The 23606-nt window shown below is 37.9% G+C and overlaps 3 protein-coding genes and 1 long non-coding RNA gene across 5 annotated transcripts; all 4 read left to right on the top strand.

The window, feature by feature from the left end:
* The first annotated feature begins 2090 nt into the window (after positions 1-2090).
* On the top strand, positions 2091-5045 carry LOC103131812 (CD276 antigen-like). 2 transcript variants are annotated; one of them, XM_007543541.2, is made up of 4 exons: positions 2091-2286; positions 2720-3085; positions 3325-3399; positions 4303-5045. In XM_007543541.2, the coding sequence occupies exons 1-4, from the start codon at positions 2220-2222 to the stop codon at positions 4371-4373; spliced, it is 579 nt and encodes a 192-aa protein (XP_007543603.1). In that variant the 5' UTR covers positions 2091-2219; the 3' UTR covers positions 4374-5045. The 2 variants fall into 2 exon arrangements, with proteins under 2 accessions (XP_007543603.1, XP_016522408.1); XM_016666922.1 differs by having other exon boundaries at positions 4307-4389.
* A 2283-nt stretch (positions 5046-7328) lies between these two features.
* On the top strand, positions 7329-11985 carry LOC103131816 (sialoadhesin-like). Its single transcript, XM_016666925.1, has 8 exons — positions 7329-7481; positions 8321-8368; positions 8517-8777; positions 9334-9648; positions 10266-10526; positions 11266-11514; positions 11632-11737; positions 11825-11985. The coding sequence occupies exons 1-8, from the start codon at positions 7445-7447 to the stop codon at positions 11931-11933; spliced, it is 1386 nt and encodes a 461-aa protein (XP_016522411.1). The 5' UTR covers positions 7329-7444; the 3' UTR covers positions 11934-11985.
* An 860-nt stretch (positions 11986-12845) lies between these two features.
* Positions 12846-13424, top strand: LOC107834915 (uncharacterized). Its single transcript, XR_001660752.1, has 2 exons — positions 12846-12900; positions 13046-13424. It is a non-coding gene; the product is annotated as an uncharacterized LOC107834915 (long non-coding RNA).
* Positions 13425-14383: 959 nt separating this feature from the next.
* On the top strand, positions 14384-19349 carry tmem185 (transmembrane protein 185). Its single transcript, XM_007543539.2, has 7 exons — positions 14384-14613; positions 15745-15921; positions 16395-16602; positions 16841-16924; positions 17498-17674; positions 18381-18504; positions 18657-19349. The coding sequence occupies exons 1-7, from the start codon at positions 14576-14578 to the stop codon at positions 18905-18907; spliced, it is 1059 nt and encodes a 352-aa protein (XP_007543601.1). The 5' UTR covers positions 14384-14575; the 3' UTR covers positions 18908-19349.
* The last annotated feature ends 4257 nt before the right edge of the window (positions 19350-23606 follow it).

Genomic DNA, 23606 nt, shown 5'->3' with positions numbered 1-23606 from the left:
CATTAAAATTTCATAGTCATTTTTAATTCAAATCCTGATGTCACATATGTACTTCCATATCTGGAGCTTTAGAAACATTTTTCTTATCATACAGCTCGTGTTCAATGGAGCTTCAGGTGCTGCATCACAGCAGTTTAGAGGACGCTACACCGCAGTGCAAAAAGCAGCACAATCTTACAAGTAAAGTTGGTTTTATTTGTTGTCTCATTAAGAATATTATGAATCTGTGGCACAAATTGTATTAGTCAGATTGACAATGTTAATTGTGTGTGCGTGTTTTTTTGACTAATAGAAATGAGTATCTGCAAATTTTATGAAAAAAGGGTGATAATTTGATTTGAATTGTGATATAGAAAATGAAGGCGGTGTTTAGCTCCAGTTCTGCCTTCTGATTGATTTAAATAACTTATTTTGTTGTGTAATATTTGTGCGCAACACGTTCATTGAAGCCCTGTGTTTATGCCAACATAAACAAAGACTTTCTCTTTGGTCTTTGCTCGCTTACTGACACAAGCACACAATATAGCTCAAACATGGACCGGATGTGCGCTTTTATTGTGAAAGCAATAAAAGCTTTCACAGTGGGTGTACCAAAATCTGTTCCCCCTGTGTCGGGAGCGCGCATTGCAGCCAGAGAAGTGGATTCGGCGGATCTGACCATTTTCACGGCGCTTCTGATCGATTTCTCGGTAAAAACTACTCATATAATCATGTCAATGTTGTAACTTTCAGTTTAATCGGCAGCTATCAAAATAAAAATACATACGTAAATAAACGAGGTCCTGTGTGTCCCAAAGTTATGGGGGGAGAAGAAGAGAGAATGGATATTTTACCAGCCTGATAAAATCTGTTCCCACTCTATAAAATGGAAACGAATTAATTTACCTTCAAAGTCTTTTACTGTGTTGATTCCACTAATCATCAACAAGAAATCCTGTGATTTTTCATAACATCTGCTCTTTTTTTGACAAAGTTAGGATGGGGGAACAAAATATTTTAGCTTTCAGCCACCTGAAATAATATGTTCCCCCTACATAAAATGGACATGTACAGTGAATTATTTTCTTTGTTACCTAAAATGTGAATCATTAAATGAAGCTGTTTATTTTAGTTTGCAGAAAAAACTCCTAGCAAAAGAGGTTGTGGATTTTCCTGTTTCCACTGCGGCGTCTACAGCATGAGGTTGGACATTGCTGTGAGACTTATTCTTAACAGTGGTGATTATAACATTAATATTCTTATTTTGAGTGTTAATGAAAACTTTTATCATGACTATAATTTGTATGTTTTGATTAAAAAAAAAGTTCTTAGCCAAAACTTAATACATCAACATGTGAAAACAGTTATTTAACAAAATTGTTTGTCTATAACTTAATAAATTAACTTAATAAATGTTATGAAAATCACAGGATTTCTTGTTGATGATAAGGGGAATTAACACAGTAAAAGACTTTGCAGGTAAATTAATTTGTTTCCATTTTATAGAGTGGGAACAGATTTTATCAGGCTGGTGAAATATCCATTCTCTCTTCTTCTCCCCCCATAACTTTGGGAAATAAAAAGCAACTGTTTCCAAATTCTCAAAAATTATGTGTGATAGCATACTAGACATTTCCTTAATCCAGTAATCTGTCATATTTTACTTTAGAACGGGATTGACCAAAAAGTTTACACACTGATCTTTTCAGGAAGTCTTTATTTTTGTGCCCTGCTATCGGCCAGCTTCCCTCCTCCTTTATCAGAAATGAAAAATTATAAATGCACACTTCGTGTTGGGAACCTGTGTTTGTTGACTGACTTTTATTTGTGAGGCTTACGAGGCAAAAGCTGAAAAAAAACGTCGATTCACTTCGCGTTTAAAATAACACAAAACAGCGTAAAAAGACCTTCACACCGGACGTCGTTTATTTACGTATGTATTTTTATTTTGATAGCTGCCGATTAAACTGAAAGTTACAACATTGACATGATTATATGAGTAGTTTTTACCGAGAAATCGATCAGAAGCGCCGTGAAAATGGTCAGATCCGCCGAATCCACTTCTCTGGCTGCAATGCGCGCTCCCGACACAAGGGGGGGAAGGGGGGGGAACAGATTTTCACAGGGGAACAGAATTTCTCCGGGTCCCTTTCTGTTTGCTGCAGCGAGGTCTACTTGAATCAGTTGACCAGCTGCGTCACGAACTCTTTCATTTTGTATGCAACAGTGGAAAGAACGAGATGCCAGCAACGCTGAGCTTCTGCTTTCTTTTGTTTGCGCTCATTTTCACCCCAGCTCCCGTTAAGGGTAAGTGTTCAATGATATCTTTTAAACTCGTAACTAATTACTTCTACTCTTATTTAGTTTGGATTAACATAAGCTATTAATACAAGCTGCTTTCGCATAAACCTATCTTTATCATATGCTTTCTTTTAAATGGAGAGTAAGTCAGTTGAACATTTTCTATCTAACTTTCCCAGCATATTCAGTCCAAAGCCAGACTGGTTGGTGTAAGATGTTCGTGTCAACAATTTCTCTGTTGAAGTGAACATAGAAATTCAAAGATTGTCTTATAGACTCATGTGCTATGGAATAACATCACTATAGAAAAGCAATATTGTGTTTGTTTTTTACATAAATAATCTGGAAAACAACCGTTCAAAAACATGGGGGTAGAAGAATAATAGTTTGGGTTGCTTTACTGACAAAATAAAATAAGATTTCTGTCCTCCATTGTTAGGTCATTATCAGGTAACAAGCTCGGGTCAACCGGTTGTCGCTGCTCCAGGTGATGATGTCATCCTCCAGTGCCTCGTGGAGCCTCAGCTGGACATGGTGGACATGACGGTGGAGTGGTCAAGGCCTGATGCCAAGCGTCGGCCAAAGGGAATGGAGTACGTACACCTGTACCGGGACAACCGCGAGGTTGAGGACATGAAGAGCTCGTCGTACCACAACAGGACGGCGTTGTTCGCAGGCGGCCTCAGACACGGCAACATATCCCTCATCGTCACCAACGTCACGACTGCAGACGAAGGGGAATACAAATGCTTCATCCCAAAGCTACAAGGCAACACCAAATCTTCAATTGTTCGCCTTGTTGTTGGTGAGTTGAAGTGCGGTGCTCCTGTGCTGCTGACCACTTGATTAAACACACAAACCTTTTAGTCTCATTAACTCTGGTCGGTCTGTCAGGTGATGGTTGAAGCATTCACCTGTTCTTCTGACTGAATTGTTCCAAATGCCCCAAATGAAGCTGTTTATTACGCAGATTATGAACAGTTTCGTGGGAAACGCTTTGTAAACTGTATTTGAAATTGTGTGCTTTTCCTCCCGTCCTTTCAGCTCAAAACTCATCTAAAACCATTACTTCAGAGACACAACTCGATCCCGAAGCAAAGGGGCAGAATGTTCTGAACGGTGAGACTAAGCCATCGTCTTGAATTAGCTTTCAGTTTTATCCGTGGTGTTTTCATACCCTCTAAAGATGTAGCAATACACTTAATTCACGGCTCATTAAGATTACCACACCACAGCAGAAGCTGACATGGCAAATGCTAAATCCTAGGTTGGTTTCACTTCTTTGGAAATGGAAAATAAAGAAATTGGGTTGAAGTTGAAACTTAAGCATTCCCATAAAGACGGTTGAAGTCTTTATGGGAAAGTCTTCATCTTTCTGTGTGTTGATACTGTCAGACATAAATTTGTGGAGTGCTTTAGATGATTGATTCATCTTCTTGTTTTCATTTGTGGCACTGAACCTACTGCAAAGTGCACATGACGAGCCACACTGGTTGACAAAATCACATTGCTTCATGCCAGGTATACGGAACAAAAACAGAAACGGTTCTCCGTACATTTCCATGAGATGGATTGCTGTATTTCTGTTTCTACCTCATCAAAAAACTCAATGCATCGCTGCTTCCAAAACAACCTGGTTGATCTTTAAGCCTCCACATCCTGTCATTAATAACCGATTAATGGTTATTAATGGCCATCAATTAATAAAAGTGCTAACAATCTAGGGTTCTTTGAAATCAGACTCCTGATTGCCTTTGAATACTGTGTTTCTTGTGTGACTGCATGTATCTTGAACCGACATTTTTGCCTGTGTGGTTCAATGTAAGCGTATGAACTTTTACACCCGTAATGCTTCAAATTTAGCTAGCATGGCGGCTAATCCTAAGCTTTCTGTCTGGGCTGCTGCTTTTACCCAACTTTTCACGTTATCTGATTTATGTTTTGCTTGCATTGTCTTTCAGTCGGAACAGGAAATGATGGATTTATAACTTTTCTTGTCTTTGTTTTTCTTTTCCCTGCCAGGCAGTGTGTCCTGCTCCAGCAGCTTTATTCCTCTTATCGCTATCTGGGTCTTACTGACCTTCAGCGCTTGAGATGCTGGACGCTTACTCGCTGTATCCATGTGTAAGAGCTAAGCAATTTAAGTTTTCAACAATAGAAGGAACATGTAGGCAATAGGTGGACCGCCCAGTGTCTTCTGATTTTTCTTTTACATAAAAGTTGCTCCTAGTTTGATGTATGTAGCTGCTGCCCACTTTTATCATCAAACGTTTTCTAAGTTATGGAATCCAATCTAAACTTGTTTGATCCGAAGAAAAACTGGGAAAGGGGAACATCTGTGATTGTATAATATTCCGTTTTAAGACTTTAGGACATGCTTTAGCAAAGAAAAAAAAAGTTGTTTATCGGAATGTGGAAATAAAGCAGTCATGCAACAATCAAGCATGAGACATACTTCTGATTTGCACTTAGTCACAGAAACGCACTTTAGGCCACATGATGTGGTCACAATCTTTTTTTTGCTGTAATGCTCTTAGAACCATTAGAAAAATTGTTATTCTGTTTAGTTTTAGATGTGGAGTTCCAAGTTTTCAGTTCAAAAATTTGTCCATAAAAATGTTACTGTTTTCTTTAATGCACTTTGTTTTTATTTATATATGTCCCTACCTTCTACTATGGCACTTTATAAGCTAAGGCACATAATTGCATGATGTCAGCTGATGTCCTCAACGGGTTTTAAATAAAAGTACACGCTTGTTCAAAACATTTTTTCTTCCCATTGTTTTTCTCTGTCAAAGTGAAACATGTTGTGATGTTTGTAAACAGGGAAAAACTCAGCAGAGCACAAGCCAACAGAAAGGCTCAAGAAACAAGAGGCAACTTGTTTGTCACAAAAAAAAAAAAAAAATCTTCTGTGTGAATCGTTGTTGTTTCAACTGTGCGAGAAAAGTTTGAATAAGTTTTGGTGCTTGCCCATATGGAAACTAAAAATCCCAGCTAGTTGCTAAACAGTTTCCCAAAAAATACCGTAGAGTAAAAAACAAGGTTATTTTCTTGATGCAATTAAAACTGTTTAAGCAAAAGTGAAACAAACATTTTTAAAAGGACAAAAGAGAAAGAAACGATCTTTGTAAGGGTTAAGAATCTGGAAAAAATAAAGAATCAATACAGACATGAGATGAGGACTTTTCTTTTAGGCTTATCATGGGGGGAAAAAAATAAAATATATATATACACACACACATACACTGTAATTTTCCCATAAATTCGGGGCCTCTAACTGAAACGAAACGGAAACTACAACATAATTATGCAAAATCATGTTGTAGTTTCCATTTTGCGTCACGAGGTGGCAGCAAATGACTTATTTTTTTTCAATCAAAAATGGCGCGTCTCAGTCCAGATCATTCATGTCTATGGTTCAGATAGTATCTGAGGGATATTTTTGATTAGTATCCCTGCAACAAATGTAAGTTAAATAAAGCATTTTTAATTGTGTATTTTTTTCCCCAATTCCTCCAGTTCTATCAATATGGAGGAAATGGGTAAAAGAATATTATTAATCCAAGTATCAAAAGTGAAGCCTTTGCAAATGACTAAATCCTAGATTACATTTGATTCTTTGAACATGTATTTTTGTATGTTATACAAGTTCTATTCATAATTAATTGATCTCTCTAAATAAATGTCAGTGTGCCCATATATGGTTGTCTTTCTTGTGTGTTGCCATGTTTCATTGCAATGCACCGTCCAGTCCACGGTGCCCACCTCTTGCCCAATAACTGCTATAAATTCTTTGCCACATGAGCAATCAAACAAGGAGTGACTGGACCACAATGGGCCCGACTAAACCCAAGGTAAGCTCTTCGCAGATGAGATCAGGTTCTTTCATCAATGCAAACGAGGCTGCCATATCTTTTTCCTCTTTATGAGAAAATCAAGATTTCTTCCAATCTGCCAGACTGGTAACAAAGACCAACTGAGGCATAGGATGGAGTCGAGCTCTGAAATTAGTTTAGAGAAACAGATTTGTGGTCAAAAGTGTGAACAACAAATTAAATCTACATCCTTCATTGCAACCATTCACTCTATAGAGTTCAACATACTCCTTCTGTTTAATCGTCTTATCACACTTCTTCCTCATACTTGAAATTTGTTTTCAGATTGGGTGTTGCATGCTACTTTGTTTGACCTGGAACGTCACAGACAGAAATGAACCATTTAGATTCAGTGACTCAAACCGTAATCCATTGTCCTCTGCATTTCATATATTGAAGCACTACTGGGACAGTGCACTTTGTTTTACGTTCAACGTGGGGCCAACCAGATTAGCCATCTTGTGACATAGCCCTAGTTTGCGGAAACAAGGTCAGATTGATTGCTGCTACCACCATTCTCACGTGTACCATAACTGCCCCCCCCTGCCCACGCAAACTATGCTTAGACAGACAGATTTTATGTGCTGATAAACTTCTCAATAGTCGTTAGCGTTGTTGCCATGCAGCAAGACGTTCCTAAGTTTAAATGGCGGCCTGAGGTATTTCTGCATCGGTTTTTCCATTTACTCCTTGTGATTTCCCTCCCAATTTCCCCCACCAATCCAAAAATGATTTGGTCTATTTGGTGAGCGGGCGTCTTGTGTGTTCTGGGTGTTGGGGGTGGGGGTTCTGTGTCACTTACGCGCCAAGGTTGTTCTGCTCTGTTTGTGGAGGCAGAGTCAGAGGTGGACGGAGGAAGATGCTGTTTCAGAAGGTGTCTCGGAAGAAAATTCACTCACCAAACTAAAAAGATGCAAAATAAAATGTACAATGGATGAATAGTGTTTTAGAAACGGTCACACAGCAAATGTTTTTGTACGCAAAAATCAGCGTAGCACTTTCCTTCTGTATGAGAGCAAAAAAAAGAAAGAAACAGCAATTTGCATTAGAAAGTGGTGCCTTCTTGGAAGGCGACGCAGAATGTTGTGCACAGCGCGGCTTCAGACATCTCTGCAGTGGACAGGAAATGCAAACCACCATCAACTGCTTCAAACAGGCTTGCTGTGGTGTGGTGTGAAGTTTTGTGTAGAAGGGACGGAAACACACACACAGAGGAGATACTGAGAAGTAAATGTAATATGTACATGTATTAGGCTCAGCTTCTAGAAACCGTTCTGGATGCAAGGATGAGGCACAGTCTGCTCTGCATGCTGGGATTTTTCTGTAAGTACATCACTGACTTTCTAAAATGTTTCTCCATGATGCCAAGTTACTGAGTATCTCTATTAAGATCTGACAGCATTGAAGACAGAACTCCCAGGTCTTTGCCCTCTTATTGTGGTCACCATTGTTGCAGCTGTTCCAACAGTGCTCTCTTTATAATTTCTTTAAAATGTACCGTTTACACGTCGTCATATTGCTGAACAATGTGTCCGGAACAACGTGTGCTTCTGTTTGAGCCGATTTACTGACCCGGTTTACTGACTCTCAAGACCCTCGGAGTGTCAGGTTTTATGTTCAGATGACTACAGAGGGATGTAAACGTCGTGTTGTTTTGTTCCCAACTCTAAGTTATCATGGATATATTTTTATACAAGAAAATCAACTGTTGTTCTAAGGTTAAGCTAAATAATGACTCACCCAATGACTGCTGGCGATAGAAACAAGCAGCCTCACCAACGCCTCACAGGACGTGGATTGATGAATGACTACTTTCTAGATTTTTGTGTTTTACCTCACATGTCATCTGTTCTACAGACCCATTCAGAAAGTTAGAATATTGCTGAAAAGCCTGCCTATTTCTGGAACTTTATCACAAAGTGAAACATAGTGTATAGATTATTAGTTACACGGTTGGAAGGTTGAAAGCCTTTATTTCTATTAATTCTGATGAATCGGTGAGGTTCTGTTGATCAAACATTAGTTCTGTTGATTCGGATTAAATCAGAGCGCAGTCCAACGTGGTTAAGTCTCAGTTTAGATTACAAACATTTTATCAGGTTTGTTCTAAATGCTCTAAGCATCAGTGATAGAAGATGTTCTCGTGGTTTTCCAACCTGCAGGTTTCAAAGCAACTCTGACAGCAGACAGAACAACGACACTAGCAGAGGGTAAGATAAGATAAAGTTCTATAAAAGTGCATTCATTCGTAAGAAAAAAGATGCTTAGATTGACATCATTATCGTAGACGTTACACTGTCTTATTTTCAGTTTCGTTTTTCAGACTCTTTTCCCTCCTAATCGTGTTTCTTGCTGCAGCTTCTCACAGGGTTTCAGTGATTCTCCATCCCAGCTGGCCTCAGATCTACAGAGGAGAGACAGTCATTTTGAGATGTCAGATCCAGGAAGCAGGAGGAGCTCAGTGGACGTATGAATGGAAAACAACCAATAGAAAGTCTCTAATACCCTGTGAATACATGAACTTCTCAGCTACTGAGGCTCACAGTGGAGAATACAGATGCAGAGGAAAAAGAGAAATGAAGTTCACTCCATGGAGTGAAGTTATTAAACTGATTGTATGTAAGTTGGCTATTTATCATTTAAATGAAAGTGGTCATTTGTGTGATTTTTTTTTTATTGTCACTTGGACTAAATAGGTCTTAAAACAATTATAAAAGCACATTTTCAACTCTCCCCTGCTGCTCCCTCACTCAGCTCCTTCAGACTAGCCAACAGCAATTAGCAAACACCTGGTGAAACTACACACCTGCTGAGGTCATTATAAGAGCTACCTCTCAGTGGAACACTCCTACAAATGTTGTTAAATACTTTATGGAGAAACATGGTTGCGATGACGTGCTGAAGGCGAAGGGGCGGAAGAAGCAAGAGCTTCTTAAACAGATGGAGGCTCAATTTCAAGGCGCTAAGTTGCTAAATCAGACTTGTTTTAGGTCATGATTGATATATATACTGTGTTTATAGAACAACTGAAGGTAACATATTCCTCGGTTGTGCTATAAAATGGCACTGAGTGCCTGGAATACATAATACTGTAATAAAAACCCATTTCAAATAGCCTTAAAGTGAAAAGATGAAAGGTGATGTGGAAAAATGTTTGACTCAATTCCAAATCTCTCTCCAGCGTCTCCCCCTCAGCCTGTCCTCTCTGTGTCTCCATCATGGCTGAATCCTGGAGCCTCAGTGACTCTGAGCTGTGAGGGTTTGGAGCATCAACCAGCAGGATGGAGGTTCTACTGGTATAAAGCTGTTCCTAAACTAATCAGCAGTACCTACAGCTTAGAGCTGCTTCCTGGCAGCACCAATGGGACCGAGCAAAACTCCAACACTGTTCATGGACCGACTCTCACAGCAGGATTTGTGTGCAGAGCAGGAAGAGGAGAACCAGAGTTTTACACTTATTACAGTGAACCAAAGTTTGTCTGGTCTGCAGGTCAGTTTGTTTCTGTCTTTGCTCTCAATAAAAACAAGTTTCAGAGGTTTTTAGCCTGATCCAACATTTCTTTTAGATGCTTCTTGAGGTTTTATACAAATAAAAGATTCCAAAAATTCACTTCACTTAAGACACAACATTGGAAAGAAAAAGTGTTTTTGATCATAGCCATCTAATGTATCATTCACATTATGGGATAATAAGCAGGACTTGCTCTGGATCCTTTCAGTAGGATTTAATCTTGTGTAACTTGACAAAAACATGAGATAAATTTCTGTAAACTTCTGACAAACTCATACAGCTGATAAAAGAAAAGCTAAAGAAGTCAGCATGCAGGAAATAAAATCAGCCACCAAGTTTAGAGCTGAATTCAAACATTGATCATGAGAAGCTGTTAAACATTCACCAGTAAAATCCAACTTGTTTTTGTAAAAGATGAAAAAACTGTTTCTTCTTGGGTAGTTTATTTCGCTTTAGAAGCACTGAAATATTTTTGGTCAACTTGCTGAAATGCTTACTGTAATTTTTATTACTACGGAAACAAAGCAAGGAACCATTTGTAATGAATCATTTTAAAGATGTTTCTGCTCTCAGATGAAATCCTGTCTTGTTTCCAGATCCTCGTCCAGCAGCTTCTCTCTCAGTGAATCCTGACAGAGTTCAACACTTCAGATCTGAATCTGTGACTCTGAGCTGTGAGGGAAACTCTGCTGAGTGGAGAGTGATGAGGTTTATAGAAACAGGAAAACTGTCATACTGCTCCATCTGGGGGACTGGATCTACATGCACCATTGACCCACATCGGCATCACAGTGGAGTTTACTGGTGTGAGTCTCAATCTGGAGAGACTAGCAACGCCATCAACATCACTGTACAGGGTGAAGAAATGTCTTATTATCTTTTCTTTGGCATCTTTTTACATTTAAACTTTGCGTCATAGCTTTGACCTACTTAAAGATTGCTATCTCAACTCATTGGTGAGATAACAATCAGTTTTCACGGTCGCCGTCTCGGCAGAGCAAAAGACGCTTCTTGCAAATGTGTTCATCGTTTCTCATTGGTTTGACTCATTTCCACCTTTTGCAAAGCAGCGAACACAGACGCCACTCCAGCAGTTCAGACTCCATTGTTTAACTATGGTAGCCAAATGTTTGCTGTTGTCTGGTTATATTTTTGGTTTACATTGACGGTAGTTTCAGTTTTCAGACAGTTTGAAAAGAAACATTTTTAATGTTTAAATGTTTTATTTTGAAACATTTCTGAATTTGGATCCAATTCTTTTCAAAAAGGACAATTTATCACAGCCTATGCAGAAATACACCTGAGCTACATGATACATGATACATGATACATGCTACATGCCTTCCAACATGTAAACCATGTCAGAGACAAAATTGGTTGGTATTTAATCCCTCGTGAGACTTTTGCTTTTGATTTGTTGATATTTTGTTCAACCCTTTTCAGATTATTAATTTTATTTTATTTTGATTGATTACTAAAGGCATTTAAATAAAAATGTTATTATTGCTGAATTTTACAAGAAAGTGGCACTGTAAAAAACACTGACCATTTTTAATCATCTTTGCTCCAACCCAACATTGTCTGATTGTTTTACAGATGATGATTCTGCTCCTCTCCTGCTGAGTCCTGTTCATCCTGTGACTGAGGGAGATCCTGTTACTCTGAGCTGCAGAGATAAAGAACAACAACTTCTCTCCAATGTGTTTTTCTATCATAATGATAAACTCCTCCGTCATGGCAGCAGAGGGGAGCTGAATATCTCTGCAGTGTCAAAGTCAGATGAAGGTTTCTACAAATGTCAACATTCAGGAAAAGATTCACCAAGGAGCTGGATGTCTGTTAGAGGTGAGGAGGAGGAAAATATTTGATTCATTTTAGTAACGTAAAACGGTTAACTGCATTTGTTTTGATATGCTACAGACTTCTGAGTTTTTTGTTTCATTTTTTTCTTATTTCCACAAGCTGTGTCCGGTCCTGTCGGCTCTTTACGTCTAGTGCTGCTGATCGTTGGACCAGTTAGTGGAATCATTCTCATCATTCTCCTGCTCTCGTTGTGGCGCTGCATCAGGTCAGCTTGACATTTATGTCCTCTCATTATAAATATGCCACAAAAGAATCCTTCCTTTCATTGATAGAAACCCTTTCATACTTTCAGATTGTTTCTGACAGAGAGGCGCAGTCAGAGCTCCACCACCAGCCATGAAGCAAATCGGTCTGGAAGTCAAGTTTACAACTCTCTGCTGCAGGGTTGGTCACAGAATTAACTGCATTCGTATTTTGACTTATTATTTTTCTCTTTACGGCGATTCAGTTTCAGAAAAACAAGTCTCAGACAGTTCACGCATCATCAAAAAAATAACCTGAAATTGTCAGGAAAGGCTTTAGCTGCATTAGAAATCATAATAATACAGATATTTTATTTTATTTTTTTAAATAATAGATGTCTTTGTTACAGCTGCATCACATCAGAACTTTAGCCTTGACATTTTTCTTACTTATTATAGGTGACACACCTCTTTATGAAAAAATTGAAACTTGCAAAGCCACTGGAAATGGTAAGATATTTTTTAGAATACAGCTGCTACAACTAAGTTGTGAAACTCATTAAATGCAATTGGTACAAGTCCTGAAATTTGTCAGACATTCTTCAATCCCAAAGTTTTAAACATATGACAACAAAAAAAAATTAAAAAGTTTTGGAGATTTTCAAGCATGAACTTTTATTTATGTTGTGATTTTAACAGGAAGGCCTTGTGATCCAGAGGAGGATTGCCTGTACGTTAATGTGAAACCAGGTAAACGTCTGCCTTGCTTAAACCATGTTCCCTTAAGAAACACAAAAATAAAATGTTTCAAACATTGTGTTATATTTTACATGCGCGTGAACAAATGTCCAATGAATAATCTTTTCTGTAAGCTTTAAATTCTGAGTTTTTAAACATAAATGTCTCTATTTAAGAAAGAGCGAATTTAGTTAACGCTACAAGTTTGTCTCTTTTGTTGGGAAAATGTCCGTGCCACATTTGGAAGTTCCACTAAAAGTTATGTAGTTATAAATAAATTGACTACATCCAAGCTGTTTATTCTGCAACAACACTGTCTGATTCTAACCACGATGTCAGTGCTGTTTTTTTTTTTTTTGTTTTTTTATAACATTGTTATCTGCTTTCCAGTGGTTTCCTGTGAAGGTTAAAACTATCAACCAGAACAAAGGAAAGAACAACAGAAAAAGTAAATAATATCTTTCATTTGGAGTCTCTATTGTTCTGTATGTGTCTTTTGGATCAACTGAAAAACATTTTTTAGTAACTTTAAACTAAACCTGCTTTTAATAGACAATATTTTACATACTGTGATAAATGCTGGCTGTTTGCAGGAAGGTGGAGTCCAGCAGTAACGGAGATGCTCCAGTTTGTTCTACGATCTGGATGCAGCTGCCATGCAGGCTGCAGGCTTGTTTGTTCTGCAACAGTTAAATTAACCAGATTTATAAAATGTAAAAAGTTAAAACACATTCATCACTGGTTGTGATAAATAGTGTAGTTCTGCGGGTTTAATGTGATAATGATTTACTGATTTTATACTTACAGAAATGACATGTTTGGCGGTTGGTTTCCTAAAGATGTACTTGTAATTAAGTTAAAGAGCTACAACAGAATCTTTGCAGGATTCCGATGAAAGTTGTAAACTATGTTTTTACTCATACGGTGATATTTGTAGATTTGACTGAATCTGCAATAAATTCAAGACTGTAAGCTTTAGTATTGTGCGATTGTCTTCAGAGCTATTGTGTCAAAGCGTATGTGTTGTAGTGTGTAAAACATCACTGAGAATGTTAAAAAAAAAATTATACCCCAAGAGATTGCAATCAGAGGAGGGGAGTAACTAGTTACATTTACTCAGTTACTTTTACTTGAGTAATATTATGACATATTTCTGCTCTTCTTGAGTGAAATGTCTGGGTATCCTCAGGGAGTTACTTCATTGAATGAATAACAAATTTGTTTTAGCCAAAGACCCTTATCTACAGTTTGATGTAGTGAGAAGTCTTCTTTGTACACAAGCCAAATTATTTTTATGTTATTTCCTATCTGCTGACACTTTTATGCCAATTAGAGGTCAATAAACCATGTGCATTATAGCCATGTGTACCTTACTCTGGTTTAATGTGAATTACTATTAGTTTTACTTTAATATTTTGTTTTTGTCTTGAATATGTTTTTTGCATACCTGTTATGTATTAATATTTCTTCTTTTTTTTAGAATTTGTACATAACTGTATATTTCTGTTTGTTAGTATCATTTTGAAACAACAAATCATATGCTATGGACTCAAAATAAATACTCAAGTACTCAGTACTCAAGCAGCATTTTTACAAACTACTTTCTTACTCTTTTTTTTTGGTTGGAGGAGCAATGAGCAATGATTAGTGTGCCTTAATAACAGGAGTGGAACCAGATTTAATGTAATCAACAGCACTGAATCATGATCAAGATCTAGTATACTGTTAGAAATATATGAATGTAAAAGGTAACTTTTTCCAAACCACAAAATAAAAGACAAAAATGTAATTCAGTTTTCTCTGCAATAAACGGAAATATATATATATATATTTTGTATGTCCCCACAGATTTGTCCATCTTACCAGAAGGTGGCAGTAATGTCTCAATTTCTTTTCTCCCCACAACGTCAATGAATAAGAAAGGATGACGTCATATCCCGTGAGCTGGTCGTTGAGGGAGAAAAAACAAAACAAAACACAACATACTAAGTAATGAACCGGAGACCTACGGCTGAGCTCTCCCACAAATTACAATGTGTAGCATTCAGATTAGACACGGAGGTTTCCTCCAGGGGTGAGGAAGCTAACATCAGCTAGCTAGCCTACCGGCTCTGTTGTTCACCATGAATTTAAGAGGACTCTTTCAGGACTTCAATCCCAGGTAACGTTAGCTGCGAGCTAGCTTCAGCTATGGCAAAGCTTCGGCTCTTATTCGCCGGAAAATACTAAAAGAAAAGCATACGTGTCTGAGTTTTTAAGGCTCAGACACGCAGTGCTATGATGCTGTAGCCCGCGTAGCCGCATAAAACAGTCTGAATAAAGTTGTCGAACCTAAATAAAAGTGTCCGGCTTTGAGAGGCCCGGCTAGCATGCTAATGTAAACAACGCAAAACGAATTTTGATCTGTGACCTTTCCTATGGCTAATAAATAGTTTATATATTACATTAGCACCACTGTGGTTACTGACATTGGACAATAAAGCAATGAGCTAAAGTGACAACTTCATAAGCACCTTTTTAATTCTGTTGTCGCTCATTATTATGTTGTCATAGTAATTAAGTGAAATCTAAACAAGACATTTAACATGGTTTACCAAAAGTATACCTACCCATTGTAATGCTATTTTAAAGTACTTTTGAATGATAATGATGTCTATCATTATACATTGATACCTGGGAAGTCAAAAAAGTAACTGAGATAAATCATCAATAAAAGAGAGTTAAGATCCCACAGGGTATCGAGGCGCCTGTGTTGTTCTTGTAATAAAAATAGATGTAATCACAGCTCCTTACCTTGTTAGAAGTTTTAAATCGGAAGGATGACAATAATTGTGATAGAAGCTTTTAGAAATGCTATGAATCTTATAAAACATTTTAATTCTTGTCTGCTCATTTGAGATCGGGCAGTCGGATCATTTTTAGAGCCAGTAATATATTTGATCAATCGGTTATCTTCCATTAAAAAACAAACAACTTTATTATTAGCTTGTTTGTAATAAGAGTAGTTAGTTTTTTTTTATGTGATTGTCATGAGGTGTTCCTCACTAAAAAAAAAATAAAAAAAAATCCATGCAGCAATTAAAGACAGGAAAGTTAGAAGGCGGGTTGATGGTAAATAAAGTCGGAATAATCATGATTATTATAAGTTTTTCATCCTACATTTTCTTTTCAATTTCCAGATCTTAGATTTTTGGAAAACTGATTTTTAATTTTTTTTTTATTTCTTGTTTTTTTGTTCACATATCCTTGTTGTGCTGTGACGCCGCTCATGTCTCCCTCTCCGTTGCTGCAGTAAGTTCCTGATCTACTCCTGCCTGCTGCTGTTCTCCGTGTTGCTGTCCCTGAAGCTGGACGGGGTCATTCAGTGGAGCTACTGGGCCGTGTTCACCCCAATATGGCTGTGGAAACTGTTGGTGATCATCGGGGCCTCCGTGGGCACCGGAGTGTGGGCCCACAACCCTCAGTACAGGTAGACACACACACAAACACACACACATGACCTCAGGCGTAAGCTGCCTGTTTACGTCTGATCTCTCTGTTTGCTTAGATGTTGTTTGTAATCCATGTTACTGAAATACATTAAAAAGAAGCAACCATGTTACACATGTCTCATGATCAATAAGCTCTTCCTGGATTTGTCACCATTACTTGGCAGGAAAAAAAAACAAAACATTTTAGTCAGTTGAGGTGTTTTTGGCTCCTCCTCTTGAAATATTTGACCACAACTTTGACTCTGCAGTCAGGTTTTCTACTTCCTCCAAATGAAAAATGAACTTCCCATTGAATTATTCATTCATTTTTTGGGGTTGGATTATCTCCCAGGAGGACAAGCTGTTTTGGCTTTCAAAGTACGTTCCCTATACTAAGTATAATTATCAGTGGGGATGAATATCAGTGCTATTACGATGATGATGATAAAACGTGTTTCATTTTGCACCTCAGGGCTGAAGGGGAGACGTGCGTGGAGTTCAAGGCCATGCTGATAGCGGTGGGGCTGCACGTCCTGCTGCTGATGTTCGAGGTGTTGGTGTGCGACCGCGTGGAGAAGGGCAAATACTTCTGGCTCCTCGTCTTCATGCCGCTCTTCTTCGTGTCGCCCGTTTCCGTAGCAGCGTGCGTCTGGGGCTTCAGACACGATCGCTCCCTTGAGGTCAGGAGAACTAACGCACACACACACATACGCACACACACGCAGCTCAAGCAACAAAATAATTCTATTTAAGCACAAAATCTGCAAAATTCTGTATCTGTGCTATTAATTATTTGTGTATTTGGCACAAAATTTTCAAGGGATCTCTTACTTTAGGGGGGGAAATGTGAAACTGAAATCATTTTTTTCATGTAATACTGTCTGAATATGCCGATGACAACTTCCTGTTTCTCCTCAGCTGGAGGTGCTTTGTTCTGTAAATATCCTGCAGTTCATCTTCATTGCTCTGAGGTTGGACAAAATCATACTCTGGCCTTGGCTGGTGAGGAACACACACTTCCTGTTGTTGCACAAATATACACACACTGTTTCTACCGTTTTATGTTATGGACTTATTTTACAACATTAACAAAAAAAACAAAAACATTCTTTACAGAATATTTTATAAGGAAGAAGTGAAAAAATGTCTACAGCGTAACAAAAACAAATCTGCACATACACCAGAAGTTTACACAAACTAAATAAAAATATAAACCTTTTTTTTATTCATTTGCTCAATCAGTCCAAGCGTTTCTTGTTTTAGGTCAGTTAATTTCTGTTTGCTAATCATAAAATCAAATATTAGATATTTGTCTTCAAAATTAGAAGTTTACATGCAGGGCATTTAGTAAACAACAAATGTTTGATCTGATCTCACTTCTGACAGTGAGGATTAACGTGTATGTAAACTTCTGGTTTCAGCTGTTATCTTCCTTCCACTGAAGTTATGCACAACTCTGTTAATGTGTCACAGCACAGAGAAATCTGGACAGAAAGAAAGAAATAAGTTATTTAATCCATCATTGTGTGATATTTTGATAAAATGTCGGTGTGTGTGTGTGTGTGTGTCCTGCAGGTGGTGTGTGTCCCGCTGTGGATCCTCATGTCCTTCCTGTGCCTTGTCGTCCTCTACTACATCATCTGGTCAGTCCTCTTCCTCCGCTCCATAGACATCATCGCCGAGCAACGGCGCACGCACATCACCATGGCAATCAGCTGGATGACCATCGTTGTACCTCTTCTCACCTTTGAGGTGAGGGGCCTCCAGTTTTACTCGCCGTGACTCTGTTACACTGGGCTAAAAATAGTTTCATAGAGTGTCTTTGAATCCACGTTAAATATGTAGATTAATTTCTGGTTCTAATATATTTTTTCATAAAAATATGAAGTTAGCCTGGTGGCTTTCTAACAAAATGCGAGAAAGTTGTGGGAATGAGCATGTGACAGAATTTATGTAAAATAACGATATTGTTACTGTTTGGGTCTAAATTGCCATAGCAACCACTACATTTTAGTTAGTTTTTCATAGCGTTCCCAGATGCATCGCTATTTATAATGGCATAATAATACAATTTGCCCTCGAAAAGACTAATACATTTTAATTTTGAACAGAAAACTCCACACTGGACCTGGAAGATGTTTTAAATATGCAAAATAAAACACAACAAACAAAAACAAATAAATAAAAAAGGAAATAAACCAACACAAAAACTAAGCTATGCATTATAGAGTCCACAAACAAAACTGCCCTTCAAAAAACTATTACTAATCATCAGAAAGGAAATGATCGAGCTCACTTTAATTTATCATGCGTTAATATAATTGCTTTTTACGACACCAACTTCACATATCAGAGGACATAAAATATAGAATTTTTGGGTATCAGAGTAAAGGGATCTGAATAGGAAAAACCATCCATCATTTTCATTTTGACTCATTTTTTTTTTTTATCCTTTTAGATCCTGTTGGTGCACAAGCTGGATGGTCACAACAGTCTGAGCTACGTGTGTGTGTTCGTCCCGCTGTGGCTCTCTCTGCTCACACTCATGGCCACAACCTTTGGACAGAAAGGAGGAAACCACTGTGAGTAGGAAACCACAGCCTTCTGACGCTGATGCAGCATTTTTAATTAGGTTCACGATATTTTTTTGTGTGTAAATTTTAGATTTGTTCTTGCAAAAGCATTTGTTTCAGTCCTATTACGTTCGTCTGACTTTGTCGTTGCTCATCATCAGGGTGGTTCGGCATCCGTAAGGATTTCTGCCACTTCCTGCTGGAGCTGCTGCCCTTCCTCAGGGAGTACGGCAACGTGTCCTACGACCTCCAGCGCAGCGAGGACCCCGAGGCGGTCGACGACCTGCCCGTCCCCGAGGCGCCGCCCAAGATCGCCCCCATGTTTCACAAGAAGACGGGCGTGGTGATCACTCAGAGCCCCGGGAAGTACTTCGTCCCGCCGCCGAAGCTCTGCATCGACATGCCCGACTAAACGCCGGAGCCGGCCGCGCCCGCAGCTGCCGGACTCTTGTTTTAAAAAGAAAAAACTATTAAAGCCAAAGCTGCAGAGGACACGGTGTACAGAGTTATCTGCTGACCTGAAGGAGTCAGAGCGGCCACCTGAACTGAGCCGCGGCGCTTCGCTGCTCCTGCGAAGGAGGCGGGGTCTGTTCAGAGCCGGCGGATCAGAACTCCTCACTCTGGTTTCTTCAGTTGTTTGAAGACTCTTCCCTCATCTGTCTAGCAGCAAGTCGTCAAACTGACTGTTTTGTCGCCTCTCGGTGAATCACACTGTGTTGCTTATGTCTAATCTTGACGAACCTTTTGGTTTATTTGACTACAAAGATAATCTGAGATTAGGGTCTGCTTGAAGCCGAGTCGGGTCAGACTGGATTTGACTCTGAAACGTTTTCAGGGTTATAAAAAAAAAAAAATCTGCCCATCAATAAGCAGCTTGGGCCTGCGCCATGAGGGCCACATGCTTGCCTGCAGATGCAGCATTTAGAAAAAAAAAAAAAAAAAGATGCATCAGGTTGTGATGGGGGACCATTGGAAAGACTCTGTGGCTTCATGATGGGATCAGTGTAGCTCTCGTTGTTTTGTCTTTAATGTAGCCATAAATCAAACATGCATGGCTACATTAAAGAAATAAGAGGGTTAATTTAATAGTTTTATTCAGGTTTGTTTGATTACAATGCTTGCATGTCGGTGCGTTCAAGAGAAAGTCACTGTGATCACACCAGAGATTCTTTCCAAACACTTTTTTACTACATATGCACTTCTTCATTGAACTCACAATGTTCTTTTGTTTTTTTTGTAGAAAAGAACTATTTCCAATTTAAAATTTTTCCAATCATAATTTTTGTTGTATTATTGAAAGAATGTTTTTTTGGTGAAGTTTTATTAACAAAAACCAGACAACAAATGGTTTGTTGCTACAGGAACAGGTTGTAAAAGTATTTTGGTTATCGTGATACGTTTTCAATCTGGCATTAGATTTTAATATAACTTTACTCTAGAGTAAATCAATCAATCAAAATTTTGTGGCCAATTTTTCTTTTTCATATATTTTTTCCTTTTTAAAAAAAAAAATAATAATTTGGATCTCTGAATTTAGTCAACCTGTGAACTGCTGAAATTAGTTTTAGCCTGTCCTGATTCCTTTTTTTTTTTAAAAGAAATATAAAATACACAATCCCAAAGAAAGTTTTTAAGATTTTAAAACAAGTCATTACAGATTTTAAGCTGTAAATAGGACCTTATACTAGCATTCAAAATCTGAGACATCCCAAAGGCTGCCAACATTTCCAGATGCAGATTTTTCCAGGAGCTCAAGATGGGGAAAAAAGAGAGCAACATCACTGTAATATGTTCAGCCTTCTTGTTATCTGCTGAAAGTTTTGCTCTCTCTCATCTTTAGCCTAGTTAAACATGCAGACATGTCGTAGGAAATTGTTTGCCAAACAGCTTCTTGCATCAAAATCTTCCTTTGACTTCATTTCAACCTCCTCTCTGCTCCAATACTAAAAAATAAGTAACTTTGACTCTTCTTCCCTCAGTAGCAGCATCCGCACTAAACACAACCTGTGAACACTTCAGTGTGGTGCGTTTCACTTATCAGAAAATGTTTGTACTTTGGAGTTTCAGGCCAACCGTACGTTGGTTAGGGTAACAAAGGAAGGAAAAAGGAGAGAGTTTGGTTACAGTGACTTGTTTTTTAATGACCTGGCAGGTATTGTTCTGAAATAAACCTGATTAAAAAAGGTTGTTTTTTTTTTCATTAGGAGAAAATCAGAAATGGCACTTTGTTAAGAAGCACTGTAGGACTTCTTATGTTTTGTATACCTTCTTTTTTTTCTGTTTTTGTAAATACTACAGCTCCTGAAGATTGGGACCAGAAGATTGAAATAAAATCAGTCCTACACTCCTACTCTGTTCAATCCAATGTAGCATCTGTGCAGATGGTTCAGACACTTTTCTTATTAAATCATTAGAACAAATGTCAGTTACCACATTTTTATTGCATCATTGGCATTTTCCCCTTCTACAGGTTTAGACATATTTTAGCTGGTTTAATGTTTGTTTCAAATCATCTGACCAAATTAATATTTCTACAGATTTTATGTATCATTGCCCACTTAAGAAAAAAAACTAAGAATTATCCATGCCCACCTTTTGTATGACAACCTGATTTTTTTTTTTGCCAACATTTTTTTTTAAGTTGGAAAAAAAAAACTATGGTAACTATAAAACCCACCAATCAATAGACACATTCACTGTCTGTATATTTATTTTTGAATTAAATAAAAAATGAAATAGTACTCGTATAAAAGCATTCTTATTCTTATTTATCTTTGTTTTCCAGGGTGATGTTTAATAATAGTTTTTCCCCCAGTAAAGACAATTTATTTTTGTTTTTTATTTTGCTCATTTTAGCTTTCTTTTCTATATTTCAGACACATTTATTAGTTTTTTCTATCCTTTTGAAGTATTAGTTTTCTAAAATCAGCACTATATTATGTTATGTAGTCCAATTTTACATAAAATGTTCCAGTATAATTTGTCAGTGCCGTGCGGAGACCACTAAAGGGGCAGGTGCTCAAAAAAAGGGCACATCTAACCGCATTTTAGGACAGAATATTAACAAAGTCACACAGCTTTCAGAGTTTAATAAACAATAATGAGATATACAACTAGATTTATTACATCTTAACATAACCGCTGCCTTGTAATATTAAATATACTGTTCACCAGAGGTGGGGACTAGAGTCATTCAAATCACGACTTGAGACTTGACTTGAAAAAATGCTCAAAGACTCAGACTTCACTTTGACTTTCACACCATTGACTTGGGACTTGACTTGAAGCTCTTTACTTGAAAAGACTTGATATTTCACTAAAGTCAAAAGTTTAAAACACATTATTTATAAAATGGCCCCATTAATTAATTTCACTCATTCCGTGTTAACCGGCGCATACCGTCCCTCTGTTTTTCCACACTCCGTATGTATGTGTGCGTAGCTGCAGCACAACCAATCAAATTAACAGGATTTAAAAATAAAAACGAGGGAAAAAAANCCCTCTGTTTTTCCACACTCCGTATGTATGTGTGCGTAGCTGCAGCACAACCAATCAAATTAACAGGATTTAAAAATAAAAACGAGGGAAAAAAACGAGAGACGGAAAAAAAAAAAACACTCAAAGCAGATATGCTCCTGTGAGTAATTTCTTTTGGGTACATCGATCATAAAATATCCAACTAAAAACGGAGTGAAACATGCAAAACCTGCAAGACCAGGGTCTCATGGAAATACAACTTCCAACTGTTCGGCATTTGAAGTTGCATAAAGAGGTAAGCGGTACTTTTCTTTTACTACGAGACAACTGACTAGCTAACGTCGTGTTAGCAACTCTGGGTTACCTTGGTGATACCGCTTCTCTGTATGCTATGCTAACGTCGTGTTAGCAACTCTGAGTTACCTTGGTGATACCGCTTCTCTGTATGCTATGCTTAGTCACGCTGTATAGATCCGGTGATTCATACGTATCCACATTCATGTTTACCGTTTTAGCTCAGGAAGCCGGTGGATGGTGAGCGGGGTCCGGATCAGAAAGCAGGTTCTGTACCTGAACTCAGGGAAGAGTTTCTCTCTGTCCCATCATAATGATGAACATGAACTGGGTCTAGTTCCATCACAGGATAGATGGTGGATTCATAAGGGAAACTACGGTTTCTTACATCCCTTTCCCACCCTGCTCCCAATATTTTCCCATAAATATCCCCTCCTCCCCCCGCTAGGGTTGCCACCTTTCATAAATTAAAACAAGGGACCAGTCCTGCCTGCAGTCAAAGCCACATTGAAGAGTTTTTTTATTCTGTATTGTACTAGGTGGGTTCAAAGTATAAATAAGTGTTTTTTGAATTTGTTTAACTGTCAACTGGTATAACAGTTGTCTGTTATTTTACTGTTTTTGCTGTTAGATGTTATTTTTGAATGATTCATTGAATAAGAATGTTTTGTTTTTGAGAAATTAAAGTCTCTTAAATTCCCAGTTGGTCAACAATCCACCACCTTTGGCTGCTTCAAGCAGATCATTTCGTTTTTGTTTCTGATGTCTTTCTTTACGCGGCATTTTTGAACTGAAAAAAGTAAAACAATGAATTATGATCAAAACACTATATTAAACCACACTACCAATTCTTTACCCTGGTGTTTAAACCAATATGTTTTTCAGTCCATAGCACAACATAATATTAATTTCAGAGAAAATGAGACCTCTGCTATGGAGTTCAATTTGTTTGACAATTATTCTATAAACACATATATACACTCCTGATCAAAATCTTAAGACCAGTTAAAAAATTGTAACAATTTGCCTTTTCCCACCATTGGATCTTCAGAAGGTTCTAAGTAGAGCTTCACAATATTAAAATAAGAAATCAGCTTAAGAGACAAAAACTTTTGAGCGGGGAATTAATTGAAAACTTCATTTACACTCAAACATGACTTTTTTCAGCTGATCAAAAGTTTAAGACCATATCTCAAAAACCCACCGAAAACCCCCCAAGACAGAAATCAAAGTGTCAAAAAAAAAGGGACTCAGTAATGAGTAGCTCCACCATTCTTGTTGATGACTTCAAACAATCGTTTAGGCATGCTTCCAAACGGGCAATTTTGTGGCGTTGAAGA

Source organism: Poecilia formosa, unplaced genomic scaffold, assembly GCF_000485575.1.
Source record: "Poecilia formosa unplaced genomic scaffold, Poecilia_formosa-5.1.2 Scaffold845, whole genome shotgun sequence".
NCBI lineage: Eukaryota > Metazoa > Chordata > Actinopteri > Cyprinodontiformes > Poeciliidae > Poecilia > Poecilia formosa.
Note: the sequence above shows the minus strand (reverse complement) of the source record. Positions and strands in the feature narration are given on the sequence as shown.

Bases quoted from the DNA above. Each gene is read 5' to 3' on its own strand.
- tmem185 (XM_007543539.2), top strand. From the start codon at position 14,576: ATGAATTTAAGAGGACTCTTTCAGGACTTCAATCCCAG. The intron at 15,922-16,394 runs GTAGACACACAC...TTTGCACCTCAG, and splicing joins GCCCACAACCCTCAGTACAG to GGCTGAAGGGGAGACGTGCG. The intron at 17,675-18,380 runs GTGAGGGGCCTC...TTATCCTTTTAG, and splicing joins TACCTCTTCTCACCTTTGAG to ATCCTGTTGGTGCACAAGCT.
- LOC103131816 (XM_016666925.1), top strand. From the start codon at position 7,445: ATGAGGCACAGTCTGCTCTGCATGCTGGGATTTTTCT. The intron at 8,778-9,333 runs GTAAGTTGGCTA...TTCCAAATCTCT, and splicing joins AGTTATTAAACTGATTGTAT to CTCCAGCGTCTCCCCCTCAG. The intron at 9,649-10,265 runs GTCAGTTTGTTT...TCTTGTTTCCAG, and splicing joins AAAGTTTGTCTGGTCTGCAG to ATCCTCGTCCAGCAGCTTCT.
- LOC103131812 (XM_007543541.2), top strand. From the start codon at position 2,220: ATGCCAGCAACGCTGAGCTTCTGCTTTCTTTTGTTTGCGCTCATTTTC. The intron at 2,287-2,719 runs GTAAGTGTTCAA...CTCCATTGTTAG, and splicing joins CACCCCAGCTCCCGTTAAGG to GTCATTATCAGGTAACAAGC. The intron at 3,400-4,302 runs GTGAGACTAAGC...TTTCCCTGCCAG, and splicing joins GGGGCAGAATGTTCTGAACG to GCAGTGTGTCCTGCTCCAGC.